Here is a 19,473-nt window from a genome sequence, read left to right on the forward strand (position 1 = left end):
AGCTGAAAACAGTGAATTGGTTGGCTGTCCACACCAATTAAGTCTCCTTTGGTGTGGAGCTCAGATAGGTGTGAGAGGAGTGAAGCCACTCCATGGCCCCAAAAGTCAACACATGCACTGCATTAACCTAGAGAGCTTGGAAGGCTTTAGGCTTGTACCTAATTCGAAGGCAGTAATGTAGAGTGGGAAGATAATGATTTATACATGGGGCCGATTCTGCTCACACAATATTTGACACAAAATTAATCGGAGTTTTACACAAATAATCAAAGCCGTTCATTTTGTTTAAAATATGTTTTAAGTCGTAATAATTGGAGCTGTTCAATTTATTATGTTGACACATCTAAGAAAAGTGGGCTCGTGTGTCCTTAAAGTGTTCATATACTGCCGGAATGAGAAATACCTAATTTAGTGAGAACTTGAATTCAAAATTGAAGCGGTACTTAAAATCTGACCTTAACCTTGAACAATTTTTTACCCATTTCACTGGAATTCTTGTGGCCATGCGGTACAATGAAAAAAAAAAGGCTACATATGACTCTAGGCAAAAGTTGACAAAAGCAGAGTTCACTAGTAGTCCAATGTTAATCCAGATTGCAAACGTGTGCACTCCTCCTCTATTCGAATTGTTCCATGACCAGTTTGACACTTCCCTTGCTTGTCAAGTACATAGGTGCCATGAATTAGGAGGAGAAATTAGGTTGTGATTGAGAAGTATGGATCGGGCAGAGAGTATATTGTGGTATGTGATGTGGAAACCGACGGCTTAATTAGGAGGCACAACACATCAACAAATCTGTTGTAGTTGTCAATCGTTCGAGAGCTTTGGCATTTTATGTAGTCATGAGCTTTGGCATTTTATTGTGGTATGTGATGGCTTTTTGGGTTTTTTCAAGTAAAGCACAATCAACCCCCCAAAGTTGAGTAATTTCAGGGATCATAAGTGATCAGGGAACTACCATTGGAGTAGTTATCAGTAATATATAGACCATTTATTAATGTCCAGTCATGCCATTTTTAATTTTAGCGTGGACTGTTTGAAATATGGATAGGAGTTAGCCCATCAATTTTGTTTTTGAGTGAGTACGGATTTGATTCAACTAATTAATTTTGTCTTTGAATATAGGCCCATAGAGGGGGTTCGAATTTGAAGCATCTATTGTTCAAGCTTTCAGTTTCAGCAGTCATTTATCACCGGTGGAATAAAAGGAATCATCGCATCTTTCAACACAATCATTGGGTCTGTTATCTCAAAACATCAAGGCTTATGTGAGCTTGTGGAGGCATGTGAGGAAGTCTGATGAGAATAGAATGGTGTGTCTTGATTGGAACATCTCGTGTAGAGTCTTTGAGGCTTCCTAGGCTTTGGTTTTTTTTGGTAGATGGGTGTATCTTGTGCTGCAGTTTAGTTGCTCTTATGGGGTCTGTTTTGTGGTTTCAGATTTGCTAGCTTGTGTCAAGTTTGATTTGTTCTTTTACCCATAGAGGGTAAAATCGCCATATCATTTCACGTGAAAATAGTTTTGGATACATACTAGTTGGGTTAGAAATTAGACTCTTCAAGCTTTTCAACGGTTCAAACCATGCACTAATTGGAGTTTGGGACTGTACGTGGCGAACCTGCAAAGTTTGGCCTTACGTGAAGTTACGAAGATGCGCCCGAGCGCGATACAATGCGCCGGAGGCACATTACTGGATGCTTGGATGCGCCTGGGGCGCATTTAAGTTTGCCTGAGGTGCATCATACACAATGCCTACGTACTCTCCTCTTTCTCACTCCTTGTCAAACATGCCTCCTCTCCTCTTCCTCACATCTCTCCGCCGCCACCACCACTACCATCTCGCCACCCAAACAGAGAATCAATTCACCAATTTTAGTTCCCCATATCATGGCATAACTACCACCACCGCTTTACCACTACCACCACCACCTCCATCACTACCACTACATCACCGTTATCATTTCACTACAATCGCAATCGTTTCACTGCATCTCCACCACTACCATGACCACTACCACCACCTCAAAGCCATCATTTCACCACCACCATAAATTCGTCACGATGACTGTCACCCCATATGATGATTTCCAATGTCACCGGAAAGCCTATTACCATTTTCACGGACCAAGATCATGCAATAGCTAAGGCGGTTTTTGAAATCATGCCCATTGTGGGTCACGGGTTGTATACATATCACTTGATGCAAAATGCTTTAAAGTATATTTAGTGTACTTTTCCAATGGTGAATTAAGATTTAATAGTGATTTTAAAGCTTGCAATTTTGACTATGAAGAGGAAAATGCGTTAACTGAAGCTTGGGATGCGTTGATTTAACTTGGTGGAGAATATTTTGATGGAGAAAACGTGGAGTCTTGGAGAAAAGAGGGCTCATGTGTCCTTAAAATGCATGTTCCTACATTGCCGGAATGAGAAGCACCTAAGTGAGAGCTTGAATTCAAAATTGAAGCTGTACTTAAAATTTGACCTTAACCTTGAACATTTTTTTCCCGTTTCACTGGAATTGTTGTGGACACGCTGTACAATTAAAAAAGAAGAAGCTACATATGATTCTAGGCAAAAGTTGCCAAGAGTAGAGCTCACTAGTAGTCCCATGTTAATCCAGATTGCACAAGTGTGCACTCCTCCTGTGTTCGAATTATTCAATGACCAGTTTGACACTCTCACACTCCCCTTGCTTGTCAAGTACAAAGGTGCCATGAATTAGGAGGAGAAATTAGGTTTGTGATTGAGAAGTATGGATCGGGCAGAGCGTATATTGTGGTATGTGATGTGGAAATCGACGAGCTAGGAAGTAAAACCAATCAACAAATTTGTTGTAGTTGTCGATCATTCGAGAGCTTTGGAATTTTATGTAGTCATGCAATTAGAGCACTCCAACAAATGAATGTCAGTTAGAGCACTCCAACAAATGAATGTCATGGAACTTCCCAAGAGATACATATTGAACACATGGATGCTAGATGCAAAGGTTTCTTCATCGATTGAGGGCAAAGTTAAAGGGGATGAGAAGGATCCTAAGTTGGTAACATCCGCATGGTATAAGCATCGTTGTCCAAGAATGGTAAACCTAGCAACTTTGTCACCGGAGGATGACGACGCATATGAGTTGGTGGATACAGCTATTGCTCATTTGTTCTCTAAAGTTGAAGCCAATGCACTAGGCTGTAGCTCCGGCACTTCTCCTGGTGGAGGCCCTATTGACATGGAACTGAATTTGGGTGTTCCTAATTTGGGGCGAGCTAAGGGCTTCAAAAAGAGACAGGGGGCACATGAATGAGAAGCGTAGGTGGAACAGGAAGACTAAAAGCCTTGACATGAGAAGATTAGGAAGATGGCAAAAGTGTTAAACGATCTCGTCTTAGTCGGTTAAAATATCTTTGCAACTTGATTTCAGATTGACTAGATTTTATTGCTTTCTCTTTTGTTCGGAAGCTATGTGTAGTGTAATTGCTTGTACTGATGTTTTTTGTGATTAGGATATTCGAACACCTTATCAGCCGCCAGTGATGAAGTACACAGGGAATAACTTTGTCACACACGACATTACTAATCCACCTTTGTCTCCCCAAACATCATACTATCCATTCGCAATTGTTTAAGACGTTTAATGTCCATGATTTCGTTGTTGTTCTTAGAATGTTTGTCGTAGTGCATTTTCTCATAATTTTTATTTTTCCAGGAACTTGAATCGGCAAGACATATTCCAATGGATCCAGATGAGCATAATGCCCCATGGATAAAGAGTCACTCTTCCATGATGATGGCTATTTGATTTTAATCAAACCCCCCAAAGTTGAGTAATTCGAGGGATCATAAATTGGATTTGTGATATATAAGTCCCACATTGGGTGAATTTTGATGATTAGATGGTTTTCGTATGCTTTGATGAAGTGTAGAAAGTCTTGTGTATTCTGTAAAACTCTAACAAAATTAAGGATTACCTTTGAACTAGGGATGTGAGTGCCAAATGGAACTTAGAGAGCGTAGAAGGGTGCAGAAGCATGTTTCAGTCTTAGTGGCTTTGATGATCTTTGAATTGTGCTACTTTTGACCTACTCTTAATTAGCAAACAGTAATTACTTTTGTTGTTGAAATCCACCATCTTATATTACTTGTAAAGCCCTCTTTATCCATATAGGATAGGTTTTTATCCGATTTAAAATCTGAGTGATGCAAGGTTTTCCCAAAATGATTTGTTTGTTGACCCATGGAGGGTATACTCGTCATGTCATTTCACGTGGCAATAATTTTGGATCCAAATTAGTGGGGTTAGAAAGTAGACTTATCAAGCTTTTAAACGGTTCAAACCATGCACAAATCGGAGTTCGGGAGTGTACGTGGCGAACCTGCGAAGTTTGGCCTTGTGTGCAGTTACGACGATGCGCCCTGGCGCAATACCATGCGCCCGGGGCGCATGTAGGTGCGCCTGCGGCGCATTATACAACAATGTCACCTCTACTCTGTCTTACCCCTCATCCACCATGCCTCTTCTCCTCCATCTCATTCGCTCCTCATCAACCACGACTTGTCTCCTCATCCTCCCCTTCCTCCTTCACCACCACAACCGTGCCACCCAAACCAAGATACAATCTATGATCAGAATCCTCTTGCAGTTGAGCATCTTCAACTATCCATTTTTATTGATCTCCAGGTAGTTTCACTGGGCACCATTAGTGCACCTTTGTTTTCGATGAAAGGCCCTTCAATGGTCCAATCCCTGTATCCTACCGCATTTCTCCTGAAACATTAACAAAAGTTTGTAACTAACCAAGATTGTCGGTGTTGTAGCTTGTATAAATCCGCTGCGCCATTTTAGTGCAAATTTTTATGTGGGAGGACTTGCGGCTTGCTCTGGGATTAGCCGAATCTGTTTCCCAACATGCAGAGATTGCAGCCCCAACAAACAAACTGTACAAGGTGGGTAAATCTTGCGGCCTTAGTAACAAGGACTTCTCAGCTGTCACCGAAGCACTAAAAGTAACGTTGCAAAACCATCAAAGGATTAGAAGTTGTTCTCCTTGCAGCTCTTGGTTGATGATTGTGTTTTTTTTTTCTTCTCCTTCTTTGGGTTGGGCATGTACTTTGCAAGTTTCTCTTCTTGTCTCCCATGTTTGTAGTAAGGATAAGTACAAGGTACGAGCAGTCCTTGTTCTGATTGTAAAACAACAATTTATCATTGTGCCTATGTGAAAAGTTTGAACTAATTATAACCTGTACAGTCGCCGCAAAATCTTCCTCAACCCCTTCCCAGCAATGCCTTGTACTTGGGTTTTCCGTCCATAATAGTTTGACGTTGAACCCTTACTATGTAGCAAATGATTTAATGGTTTTATAGTTTATGGGGTACTGTTGCACATAGGTTCGAAAGTGTCAAAAAGTGTTCATATACTGCCGGAATGAGAAACACCTAACTTAGTGAGAGATTGAATTCAAAATTGAAGCGGTACTTAAAATCTGACCTTAACCTTGAACAATTTTTTACCCATTTCACTGGAATTCTTGTGGACATGCGGTACAATGAAAAACAATGGCTACATATGACTCTAGGCAAAAGTTGACAGAAGCAGAGTTCACTAGTAGTCCCATGTTAATCCAGACTGCAAAAGTGTTCGCTCCTCCTGTGTTCCAATTGTTAGCCCTTCTTTCAACTTGTCAATTACATAGGTGCCATGAATTAGGAGGAGAAATTAGGTTGTGAAGTATGGATCGGGCAGAGAGTATATTGTGGTATGTGGTGTGGAAACTGACGGCTTAATTAGGAGGCACAACATATCAACAAATCTGCTGTAGTTGTCGATCTTTCAAGAGCTTTGGCATTTTATGTAGTCATGAAATTGGAGCACTCCAACAAATGAATGTCAAGGAAATTCCCCAGAGATATATATTGGACTGATGGAAGCTAGATGCAAAGGTTTCTTCATCGAGTGAGGGCAAAGTTAAAGGGGATGAGAACGATCCTAAGTTGGTAACATCCGCAGGGTATAAGCATCTTTGTCCTAGAATGGTACACCTAGCAACTTTGTCATCGGAGTATGACACATATGAGTTGGTGGCATGGATACAACTATAACTCATTTGTTCTCTAAAGTTGAAGCCAATTGCATGCACTAGCCCGTTTCTTCGGCGCTTCTCCTGGTGGAGGCCAGATTGACATGGAACTGAATTTGGGCGGTCCTAACTTGGGGCGAGCTAAGTGATAGAAAAAGAGACAGGGCATATGCTTGAGAAGAGTAGGTGGAACAGGAAGACGAAAAGCCTTGACATGGGAAGATTAGTAAGATGACAAAAGCTGTTAAACGATCTCATCTTAGTCGGTTAAAAGATCTTAACAACTTGATTTCACATTGGCTACATTTTATTGTTTTTCTCTTTTGTTCAGAAGCTATGTGTAGTGTAATTGCTTTTACTGATGTTTTATGTGATTAGGATATTCGAATGCCTTCATCACACACAACATTAGTAATCCACCTTTGTCTTTCCAAGCATCATTCCATCCGCAATTTTTTTAGGTGTTTAATGTCTGTGATTTCGGTGGTGTTATGAGAATGTCTATTGTAGTGCATTTTCTCTTAAAAGGAATAAAAGGAATCATCGCATCTATTGTTCAAGCTTTCAGTTTCAGCATTCATTTATCACCGGTGGAATAAAAGGAATCATCGCATCTTTCAGCACAATCATTGGGTCTGTTATCTCAAAACATCAAGGCTTATGTGAGCTTGTGGAGGCATGTGAGGAAGTCCGATGAGAATAGAATGTTGTGTCTTGATTGGAACATCTCGTGTAGAGTCTTTGAGGTTTCCTAGGCTTTGGTTTTTTTTGGTAGATGGGTGTATCTTGTGCTGCAGTTTAGTTGCTCATATGGGGTCTGTTTTGTGGTTTCAGATTTGCTGGCTTGTGCCAAGTTTGATTTGTTCTTTTCCCATAGAGGGTAAAATTGTCATATCATTTCACGTGAAAATAGTTTTGGATACATACTAGTGGGGCTAGAAATTAGACTCTTCAAGCTTTTCAACGGTTCAAATCACGCACAAATTGGAGTTTGGGAGTGTACGTGGGGAACTTGTGAAGTTTGGCCTTATGGGAAGTTATGAGGATGCGCCTGGGAGCAATACAATGCGCCGGAGGCACATTACTGGATGCTTGGATGCGCCCGGGGCGCATGTAACTGCGCCTAAGGTGCATCATACACAACGCCTACTCTCCTTTTTCTCACACCTTGTCAAACATGCCTTGTCTCCTCTTCCTCCCTCCTCTCCGCCGCCACCACCACTACCATCTCACCACCCAAACAAAGAACCAATCCACCAATTTTAGTTTCCCATCTCACGGCAAAACCACCACCACGGCTTTACCACTACTACCACCACATCTTCATCACTACCACTACATCACCATTATCATTTCACCACAATCACAATCGTTTCACCACGTCTCCACCACTACCATGACCTCTACCACCACCTCAAAGCCATCATTTCACCACCACGATAAATTCACCACCACGACTATCACAGGCCATATGATGATTTCCAATGTCACTGACCACTAAACTATTTCTCCCTCACAACCGCTATCTTACTACCGCTACCATTGCTATCATCTCAATCAGCACTTTGGCCACCACTATCAACACCACACCTCCACCACCACTACCACCTAGCTACACACCATCATTTCACCACCACATGCACCTCCAATCCACCACAACCACCTCTACATTACTACTAACACATGACATTACTGATCCGTGTCTTCCCAAACATCATACTATCCATCCGCAATTGTTTCAGCCGTTTAATGTCCATGATTTCATTGTTGTTATTAGAACGTTTGTCGTAGTGCATTTTCTCATAATTTTTATTTTTCCAGGAATTTGAATCGGCAAGACATATTCCAATGGATCCAGATGAGCATAATGCCCCATGGATAATGAGTCACTCTTCCATGATGATCACTTTTTGATTTTAATCAACCCCCAAAGTTGAGTATGTATATCAGTTTTGCTAACTTGTGGGGTTGTTTCTTGGGATGAAAAGAACAAGAAGTTAGATACGTTTCTTAATAGTTTAAGATATTTTAGGATGTTTTGAGATCATTACAGTAGGCAACTATTATCGCAGAGTGGAAGTGTGGTGGTAGAGGTGGTGAAGTGATGGTGGTGAAGGTGGTCAAGTGATCATGGTGGTGGAACTGTGGAAGGATTGTGTTACGGCGACATTGTTGGTGACGGAGGGATGGTAGAACATGTTACCATGATCTTTTTAGTGGTCTGCATTCTACCCATTTTTTATAAACTAAACTTTATTATTTTTATAGTTCGATTCCATTATCTTTTAGTACTTTAAAAACCCTTTGTATCGATATATAATTGTCTTTATCCATTTTAGAAGGAAGGTGGTGCCAGCATTTTATAGGAATGGTTTACTTTTTGACTCACTAAGGGTAAAATAGTCATATCTTTTGATATACAAAAAATATTGGATCTGAACTACTTGGGTTAGAAAGTAGACTCAACAAGCTTTTTAACGGTTCAAACGTTGCAAAAATTGGAATCCATAAGTACTCAGGAGAAGCCCGCAAAATTTGACAAATTATGGATCTTCGATGCGCCTGAGGCGCATCTTATTGCGCCCGGGGCGCAAGAAATGGCGCCTAGGCGCTCTCAAGCTCCACAATTTGTCAAACTTTCTAATCTTGTTCCGGACACTTCTGAACTCCGATATTGGCAAGGTTTGAACCGTTAGAAACCTTGTTGAATCTATTTTTTAACCCAAATAGTTTTGATCAAAAGTTATTTGTACATAAAATGATGCGACTATTTTACCCTCAGTGAGTCAAAAAATAAATCATTTTGTAAAACGCTCGTATCTCCTTTATTTTAAACCAGATCGAAACTTATTTTATATTGTTAAAGAGGGTATTCGATGTATTAAAAGATGATTGTATTGAACCATAAAATAATAAATTTTAGTTTATAAAAAGTTGGTCGAAAATAGACTAATTCAAATATTGTTAGAGCCACCGAGGCTAAAACACATTTTCATGCCCCTTCCACTCATTCTAAGTTCCATTCAATACTCCCATTCTAGCTCTAAGGTACTCTTTTATTTCTTAAGTGTTCAAGAAAATTCATAAGGCCAGGCTTTCCACAATTCATCAAAGCACATAGAAACTGCTTGATCATTGGAATAAGCCTAAGAAGTATGCTTGACATGGCTTATACATTTAGAAACCCAAATTTTGGTGTCCATACCACCACTGTTTTGCGTGTGTGACTCTTGGCCATGGGAAAATGTTTTTGGAGTTCTATAAATAATAGATCAGGACCATCCACATTGGTTTTAATGCATTTTAGTTCTCTCTTGTCTATCTCCTTTGCAATTGTATTCAGCCGTTAGAACTTATATGAAAGGAAGCAAATATGGCTGAAGGACATATGTCATGCCTCTCATCTATCTCACATACTATTTCTCCCAACTCTACTTGTCTAAGTATCTTTGATTATTTGATTTCATGATTTTAGTGTTTCTTGCCATTTTTTATTGTTAGTGTTTTATGATTATGGTGGAATAAATTCCCAACAATCCAAAGCCATTCTATTCCTTTATTAAGAAGAATACCTGCAGATACATATAAAGAAAAATGGGGATATGGCCGGTTCTAAACGTATTCTGTGGCCTTGATGAAGTTCCAGTAGTGTTACTTTGTTATGTTTCTTGATATTTTGTGACACTAATCACAGGTAAATGAAAAACATACACGGATAACGCATCAAGGAAAACACCATTGCTGGGATTGCGAGTTTAGCAAGACGCTCACCTAGTCACACTCGCCAAATCCCGAGAGAAACCCACGGTCTCTCTCGGCTGCAGATTTTGTCCGTGTTAATGTAATTGTGATGTGCATCTAGCTAGTTGTATCAATTGGGTACGCAGGGCTGGCTCATAGGGTAGGCAAGAGAAGCGATCATTTCCGGCCCCCGAATTTTGGTCTAAAATTGAGGCCCCACTGTAATATAACTTATATATTAATATTAGAATATTTCCACATAAAAACACAATTGTATTTTATTGTTTTCAAAAACTCTTGCAATCATATTTTTTTATATTTATATTGTCATATTTGTATCCTTTTAATTTGAATTTTTTTTTTTGTACTTTTACCATTTTTTTAAGAAATTCATGAATATAAAAACGGGCTCCATATAGGGAATTCGATTCGGGCCGCCTTCAAATATATGAGGCGGCACTGTGGGTATGCATGAGCCAAGACTTTGCATGTAGCCAAATTAAACATTGCTAGCTCCAACTCAGTTGTGGAGGTTGCAATCGAGCTATGCATATAGCAGGAGACAGTTTTAAATAGAGGTGATCACTGTTCTATTTTCTTTTAGCCTGTAGTAGTAGTAGTAGTATGTTCTTTCAAATACAATTAAAACAAACCGTACTCGACTTTGTTCGATCTATCTAGACTTGAACTCAGCACGGAGCGGAGCTGAAGGTTTTCTTCATTCATGCACAATGATTTGCAAGCCCAAATGTAACTCCGACCGAGGTATGTACAACGGTTAATTAGATTGGATGAAAACCCAAGAGTTATATATGGCCCTGTTACAAGGCAACTGCGCGCATTGTAGAGATGTTCAAGTTCTATCTACAGAGCACACAATAAGAAAACAAGAAAACGAAACCATAAAAAACCGAAGCATATTCCCCCTGGCTGTTCTGTTCTCAGTATTCTACCAACACCCAAGGGATATTCTCTAAAATGTCCTGTTTTTGTTCCATATGTTGGTCGAGACGTCGACCCATCTCTGGTTCTTGAAAAATGAGAAGGCGAAGCTCACAATCGGTTTCGAAGAGGCTGGAAATTTCACTCTCGGGCATTAATTCCGTCAGAACTGCTATTGTTCCAATGGAGAATTCAATCACAGTAGTAAGTGAAGCTTTAACTCCTCTGCAATCTTAATTCTGTCAACAGCTAGCGATTGATTAATTATCTCACATTGACAGACCCATCGACAGCATGCCATGCATGCTAGAAGCTTTCCGTGACTAGTGTTGTCTTTCGATTTGGATCGATGGTTCATAAAGCTGTTCTTTGAGCTAAATTTCCTGAAGAATTTTGGGTTTCAGTAGTTCTCAGGATCAAATTTATGTGCATGATTCACTTGGACAGTGCATGTGTGTCGTCGGGTAGAAGTAGAACTTTCTTTCTAGCCCCAAACAAATTAATTAAGGAACCCTTTGGACATGTTCGTTTTGTGTTTTGAGAAAAGTTTGGGGCTAGAGACCCAAAACAAACATGGTTTTTGTGATTAATGTAATTATAGAAAAACTATTTCTAAGGTAGAGAAGAGGTCATTTGACACAGAAAAATCTGGCGCGCGGCATATTTGTAGTTCTTATGAACTATATACAATACGAAAAACCCAGATGAATGTATGAATAGAAAGTACCTTAGGGGCATCAAATAATGTATCATGTATGCAAATTTTGATTTCAGAATAACAAATTTCTTGCATGTTTTCTCACACTATAACTGATAATTGATCTTTACGTTTTTATTCAAAAAGTTTACGTATTGAAAGAATTAAACAACAAAGGAGGAAAATCATGGAATGCTGGCAGTACTCCATATTTTGATAACCACACTTTAATATTTGTCTTTTTAATGATCATATCATGTCCAATTTGCAATAGTCGACACTTGCTGCCATCGAGTTTGGAGAGAGTATAAACCATCTTTCTTTCGCAAGAGATAAGATTCTCCATGGAACTTCCGTTCAAGCCATGTTGTATGGCCATCCATTAGCAACTTGACACCTCAGTACCTCACCTAATAGGGATTTGGAGAGAGTCTAAACCAAGAGATAGTATATTCTTCACGAAACTTCCGCTCAAGCCATGTTGCACGACCATCCATTAGCAACTTGGCACCTCACCTAATAGGGACAAAGACGGAGGGACCATAAACCATAGTAATAGGTTTCCACACTCCTCTTTTCCATAACAGTACTCCATTTTTGTCCTCCTCGTGAAACTTCCGTTCAAGCCATGCTATACGGCTATCCATTCGCAACTTGACACCCCACCTAATAGGTCCAAACATGTGAGAAAAAGCCCAAATTTGCTTTCATCAAGATCAAATGACCACCCACCAAAACCAGGACATTCCCCCGCATAAAGCATTGTTGGGGCTTGTATTCTTCCAATTATTTACCCCGACAAAAATATTCGCATCCATTTCTAAATCATCTACCTATGAGAAACCATCAAGCTTCGCACTGACAAGCCAAGCTCTTTTTTTCGATCGATAGAAGAGATCATTTACGTCATATATGAAGTTCAAAGTAAAAACTCGAGGGAATGTCCTGGTTTTGGCGGGTGGTCATTACAGTTGGCCACCATTATCGCAAAGTGGAAGTGTGGTGGTAGAGGTCGTCAAGTGATGGTGGTGTAGGTGGTCAAGTGATCATGGTGTTACGGCAACATTGTTGGCGGCGGAGGAGTGGTAGTGCTCCTATGATCTTTTTAGTGGTCTGTTTTCTACCCATTTTCATAAACTAAAACTTCATTATTTTTATGGCTGGATTCTACTATCTTTTAATACGTTAAAAATACTCTTTATCGATATATAACAGGTCTTTATCCATTTTAAAATGAAGGTGATGCCAGCGTTAATTACAGGAACGATTTACTTTTTGACTCACAAAGGGTAAAATAGTCATATTATTTGGAATACCAACGATATTGCATCCAAACTACTTGGGTTAAAAAGTAGATTCAACAAGCTTTCTATAGGTTCAAACTTTGTGAAAATCGAAGTTCAGAAGTGTTCAGGAGAAGCCCGCAAAATTTGACAAATTTTTGATCTTGAATGCGCCCGGGGCGTAGGAAATGGCGCCTAGGCGCGGCGCCCTCAAACTCCATAATTTGTCAAACTTTTAAGTCTCTTTCCGGACACTCTCGAACTCCGATTTTCGCAAGGTTTGAACCGTTAGAAAGCTTGTTAAGTCTATTTTCTAACCTAAGTAGTTTTGATCCAAAGTTATTTGCACCTAAAGAGATGTAACTATTTTACCTTCGGTGAGTAAACAAATAAATCATTCTGTAAATAATTTTTGCCAACCTCAACTCACTAGGTAGTGGATAATCTAGACTTAATAACAAAAAAATTAGATGTATTATGAGTGTCTTGTGGGGTTGTTTCTTGGTATGAAAAGAACAAGAAGTTAGATATGTTTCTTAACTATTGAGATATTTAGGATGTTTTGAGATCATTACAGTTGACAACCATTATCGCAGAGTGGAAGTGTGGTGCTAGAGGTGGTGAAGTGATGGTGGTGTAGGTGGTCAAGTGATCATGGTGGTGGAAGGATTGTGTTACGGCAACATTGTTGGCGGCGGAGGGGTGGTAGTGCTCCTATGATCTTTTTAGTGGTCTGTTTTCTATCCATTTTTCATAAACTAAAACTTCATTATTTTTATGGTTGGAATACCAACAATATTGGATCCGTACTACTTGGGTTAAAAAGTAGACTCAACAAGCTTTCTATCGGTTAAAACTTTGGGAAAATCGTAGTTCGAAAGTGTTCGGGAGAAGCCCACAAATTTTGACAAATTTTTGATCTTGAATGCGCCTGAGGCGCATCATATTGCGCCCGGGGCGCAGGAAATGGCGCCTAGGCGCGGCGCCCTCAAACTCCAAAATTTGCCAAACTTTCCAGTCTCTTTCCGGACACTCTTGAACTCCGATTTTCGCAAGGTTTGAACCGTTAGAAAGCTTGTTAAGTCTATTTTCTAACCTAAGTAGTTTTGATCCAAAGTTATTTGCACCTAAAAAGATGTGACTATTTTACCTTCTGTGAGTAAACAAATAAATCATTCTGTAAAACGTTTGTATCTCCTTTATTTTAAACCAGACCGAAACCTATTATATATCGATAAAGAGGGTATTTGACGTATTATAAGATGGTTGTATGGAACCATAAAAATAATAGATTTTAGTTTATAAAAAATTGATCGAAAGTAAAGTAATTAAAAGATTGTCGGAGCCACTGAGGCTAAAACACATTTCACGCCTCTCAACTCATTCTAAGTTGCATTCGATACTTCCATTCCAGCTCTAAGGCACTCTTTTATTTCTTAAGAGTTCTAGAGAATTCATAAGGCTTTCCACAATTCATCGAAACACATATAAACTGCTTAATTATTGGGATAATCCTAAGAAGTACGCTTGATAGGGCTTATACATTTAAAACCCCAAATTTTGGTGTCCATACCACCACTGTTTTGCGGGCGTGACTCTTGGGAAAATATTTTTGGAGTTCTATAAATAATAGAGGACCATCCACATTGGTTTTAATGCATTTTAAGTTCTCTATTCTCTATCTCCTTTATTTTATATGGGCAATTCAATTCATACTTGGCATCCATATTTTCCACCGATAGTGTAACGTAGAGACAAACTGTAAGATTTGTGAGTTGTATCTTGCAATTGTATTCAGCCGTTAGAACTTATACGAAACGAAGCAAATATTGCTGTAGGATAGATGTCGTGCCTCTCATCCATCTCACAGACTATTTCTCCCTACTCTACTTGTCTAAGTAGTATCTTTGATTATTTGAGTTCATGATTTTACTGTTTCTTGCCATTTCTGATTGTTAGCATTTTATGATTATGATAGAATAAATACCCAACATTCTAAAGCCATTCGATTCCTTTATTAAGAAGAGTCTCTGATACATATAACAAAAATGGAGAAATGGTTCTAAAAGTATCCTGTTGCCTTGATGAAGTTTCAGTAGTACTACTTTGTTATGTATCTTGATATTTTGCGGCATTAGGTTTAACGAATGGCAAAAACCCTAAAATATCCTCATTGAATTGAAATTCTCGAAAAGGAGGACATGAATCAAAAACAACTAAGCCTAGACTAGCATTAAAGTTTGCTTTTGAGAGAGAGCGTAAACATTAGTTTCCCTCTTTCTTTTTTAATCCGCCAATCTTGCCTTCAAGGCTACAAAAAAGAGCTATCAAAGCTCAAAAAAGACAAAGCTGAACAAGGAGGATTAGCCTAGCCCTCCAGTCAAGAGGAAGCTTGCTCATCTTTGCCAAGGAGGCCAGCTCGTGCGCCACCCGATTCACCGATCTTCTAACCAAGTCGAAAGAAATCCCCTACTCTTGAGCCAAATCTCCGATATCCATAATTATAGCTGCTACTTCCCATGGTGGAACTGATTCAGAAATGCTAAGCATAATCGCCTGCTTGTTATCCGATTCTATCGCCGCTTGGTTGATCCCCATTGCTTTAACAAGTAAACACGCTTGCCTGATTGCCAATGTCTCCCCCTTGAAAAACTTGAGGCAAACTTCACCTGCTTGGTTAATCCATCCACAGCAGGTGGAAGTGTGGTGGTAGAGGTGGTGAAGTGATGGTGGTGTAGGTGGTCAAGTGATCATGGTGGTGGAAGGATTGTGCTACGGCAACATTGTTGGTGGCGAAGGGGTGGTAGTGCTCCCATGATCTTTTTAGTGGTCTTTTTTCTACCAATTTTTCATAAACTAAAACTTCATTATTTTTATGGTTGGATTCTACTATCTTTTAGTACTTTAAAAACACTCTTTATCGATATATAACAGGTCTTTATCCATTTTAAAATGAAGGTGATGTCAGCATTAATTGCAGGAACGATTTACTTTTCGACTCACTAAGGATAAAATAGTCATATGATTTGGAATACAAACAATATTGGATCCGAATTACAAGGGTTAAAAAGTAGACTCAACAAGCTTTCTATCGGTTCAAACTTTGTGAAAATCGGAGTTCAAATGTGTTCGGGAGAAGCCCGCAAAATTTGACAAATTTTTGATCTTCAATGCGCCTGAGGAGCATCTTATTGCGCCCGGGGCGCACGAAATGCGCCTAGGCGCGGTGCCCTCAAACTCCATAATTTGTCAAACTTTCTAGTCTTGTTCCGGACACTCTCGAACTCCGATTTTCGTAAGGTTTGAACCGTTAGAAAGCTTGTGAAGTCTATTTTCTAACCTAAATAGTTTTGATCCAAAGTTATTTGTACCTAAAAACGAGTTATTTTTTATCTTCAATGCTTGTTTAGCGTTTCTGAATCAGTTAACCAAGTAGGTGCGCCCGCGGCGCATTATACAACAATGTCCCCTCTACTCTGTCTTACCCCTCATCCACCGTGCCTCTTCTCCTCCGTCTCACTCACTCCTCATCAACCATGACTTGTCTCCTCATCCTCCCCTTCCTCCTTCACCACTACAACCTTGCCACCCAAACCAAGATACAATCCATTTTGTAGAATTCTATCAGAATCCTCTTGTAGTTGAGCATCTTCGACTATCCATTTTTATTGATCTGCAAGTAGTTTCACCGGGCACCATTAGTGCACCTATGTTTTTGATGAAAGGCCTTTCAATGGGCCAATCCCTGTATCCTACCGCATTTCTCCTGAAACTTCAACAAAAGTTTGTAACTAACCAAGATTTTTGGTGTTGTAGATTGTATAAATCCACTGCGCCATTTTAGTGCAAATTTTTATGTGGGAGGACTTGCGGCTTGCTCTGGGATCAGCCCAATCTATTTCCCAACCTGCACATATTGCAGCCCCAACAAACAAATTGTACAAGGTGGGTAAATATTGTGGCCTTAGTGACAAGGACTTCTCAGCTGTCTCCGAAGCACTAAAAGTAACGTTGCAAAACCAATCAAAGGATTAGAAGTTGTTCTCCTTGCAGCTCTTGGTTGATTGTTTTTTTTTTTTTTTTTTCCCTGCTTTGGGTTGGGCATGTACTTTGCAAGCTTCTCTTCTTGTCTCCCATGTTTGTAGTACGGATAAGTACAAGGTACGAGCAGTCCTTATTCTGATTGTAAAACAGCAATTTGCTATTGTGCGGTGTCGTAGCAAAATCTTCCTCAACCCCTTCCCAGCAATGCCTTGTACTTGGGTTTTCCGTCCATAATAGTTTGTCGTTGAACCCTTAGTATGTAGCAAGTGATTTAATGGTTTTATAGTTTATTGGGTACTGTTGCACATAGGTAGCTGCATCATGTGATGTCGCTTTTTTTTTTTTTTTGGTGCAATGGCGGAAATTTCATTAACAGGCTAAACAGCAGCAGTCATAGAAACAAACATGCAAACTACAAACCACAGCGTTATGTGTCCAACTCCTAGGCGATCTGCAAGCTCAACTCCCTCGCAGTGAAGGGAACTTGCTCTAAAACAACAAAGATTTCATCTTGCTCAGCTCCCAAGCAAGCAAGACAGTCCGCAGTTTGATTCGCTTGGCGATATGTAAGCCCAATCCTTGTATTAGTTCTAGCTGCCAGCATCTTTGCATCTTCCACTAGAGGGCGTTGGGGATGATATCCATAGGGGCACCTTTGTACTTCGTTGATGAGTTTCACTGCAACACTCGAGTCCAATTCAATTTTAAGTTTTAACATTGGGTAATCCATTCTCTCAAGGATGATCTTTAGGCCTCTGCAAAAGTCCAAATTGCCCAAATTTCAGCTTCAAGGCTTGAGTTACAGTCCAGCCTCCCATAGAATCCTACGATCCATGTTGCCTAATGATCTCTGAAAGCTCCTCCAAATCAAGCTCTATTGTTGAGGTCATACCAGCATCCATCAGCATTTAGTTTTCTCACCTGCAAACAGTAAAATCCAAACAATCAAAGGATTGCAAAGTGTATCAGTCTAAAGAAGGGCTTGCAAAACCTCGTTTTAGTCGGTTAAAAGATCTTAACAACTTGATTTCACATTGGCTACAGTTTATTGTTTTTCTCTTTTGTTCAGAAGCTATGTGTAGTGTAATTGCTTTTACTGATGTTTTATGTGATTAGGATATTCGAACATCTTCATCACACACAACATTAGTAATCCGCCTTTGTCTTTCCAAGCATCATACCATCCGCAATTTTTTCAGGTGTTTAATGTCCGTGATTTCGTTGGTGTTATGAGAATGTTTATCGTAGTGCATTTTCTCATAATTTTTATTTTTCCAGGAACATGAATCGGACCCCTCCATAAACTGAAAATGTAGCTACTTTTTCCCAGGTGACAGATCTCTGTTTGAGACTATGGCTGCACTCTTAGATATCATGGGGAAGGTATTATTTTCCGGTATGTTGTCTGCTACCACCTCTCTCTCCTCCTTTTATCCTATGAATTGGGCTTCATAACATGGGTTAGCTGCTTCTTGTATCCATAAGCTCCTCCTCATCCCCTTTCTGAGACTTTTTGATCTCTGCTTCTTCTTCTAGTCAAGGAATAGGAGCTACCCCATGAACTTGGTAGCTTGTGCTTTTGGTTGCCTTCTTTTACTTTTTTTTTCCTTTTGTTTTCTCGTAAAGTATCGTTGCTATCACTCCAGGGGAAAGCCTATTACCATTTTCACGGACCAAGATCATGCAATAGCTAAGGCGATTTTTGAAATCATGCCCATTGTGGGTCACGGGTTGTATACATTTCACTTGATGCAAAATGCTTTAAAGTATATTTAGTGTACTTTTCCAATGGTGAATCAAGATTTAATAGTGATTTTAAAGCTTGCAATTTTGACTATGAAGAGGAAAATGCGTTAACTGAGGCTTGGGATGCGTTGATTTAACTTGGAGGAGAATATTTTGATGGAGAAACTGTGGTGTCTTGGAGAAAAGAGGGCTCATGTGTCCTCAAAGTGTTCATATACTGCCAGAATGAGAAGCACCTAACTTAGTGAGAGCTTGAATCCAAAATTGAAGCGGTACTTAAAATTTGACCTTAACCTTGAACATTTTTTTCCCATTTCACTGGAATTGTTGTGGACACGCTGTACAATTAAAAAAAAGCTACATATGATTCTAGGAAAAAGTTGCCAAGAGTAGAGTTCACTAGTAGTCCCATATTAATCCAGATTGCACAAGTGTGCACTCCTCCTGTGTTCGAATTTTCAATGACCAGTTTGACACTCTCACACTCCCCTTGCTTGTCAAGTACAAAGGTGCCATGAATTAGGAGGAGAAATTAGGTTTGTGATTGAGAAGTATGGATCGAGCAGAGCGTATATTGTGGTATGTGATGTGGAAATCGACGAGTTAGGAGGCAAACCAATCAACAAATTTGTTGTAGTTGTCGATCATTTGAGAGCTTTGGAATTTTATGTAGTCATGCAATTAGAGCACTCCAACAAATGAATGTCATGGAAATTCCCAAGAGATACATATTGGACCCATGGATGCTAGATGCAAAGGTTTCTTCAGAAGGGATGAGAAGGATCCTAAGTCGGTAACATCCGCATGGTATAAGCATCTTTGTCCTAGAATGGTACACCTAGCAACTTTTTCATCGGAGGATGACGACGCATATGAGTTGGGGGATACAGCTATTGCTCATTTGTTCTCTAAAGTTGAAGCCAAAGCGCTAGGCTGTAGCTCCCGCGCT

General features: G+C 39.7%; 2 protein-coding genes across 2 annotated transcripts in view; both read left to right on the forward strand.

Annotated features, from left to right (window-relative positions):
* The window catches only part of LOC131310744 (putative late blight resistance protein homolog R1B-17), a 90,258-nt gene that overhangs the window by 14,665 nt on the left and 56,120 nt on the right, over positions 1 to 19,473 (forward strand). The window lies entirely within an intron of this gene.
* Positions 2,918 to 3,836, forward strand: LOC131310761 (uncharacterized). Its single transcript, XM_058337956.1, has 2 exons — positions 2,918 to 3,632; positions 3,703 to 3,836. Exon 1 carries the CDS (start codon positions 2,932 to 2,934, stop codon positions 3,298 to 3,300), a length of 369 nt encoding a protein of 122 aa, XP_058193939.1. The 5' UTR covers positions 2,918 to 2,931; the 3' UTR covers positions 3,301 to 3,632; positions 3,703 to 3,836.

This window comes from Rhododendron vialii, chromosome 12a (genome assembly GCF_030253575.1).
Source record: "Rhododendron vialii isolate Sample 1 chromosome 12a, ASM3025357v1".
NCBI lineage: Eukaryota > Viridiplantae > Streptophyta > Magnoliopsida > Ericales > Ericaceae > Rhododendron > Rhododendron vialii.

Bases quoted from the DNA above. Each gene is read 5' to 3' on its own strand.
- LOC131310761 (XM_058337956.1), top strand. From the start codon at position 2,932: ATGAATGTCATGGAACTTCCCAAGAGATACATATTGAACACATGGATG.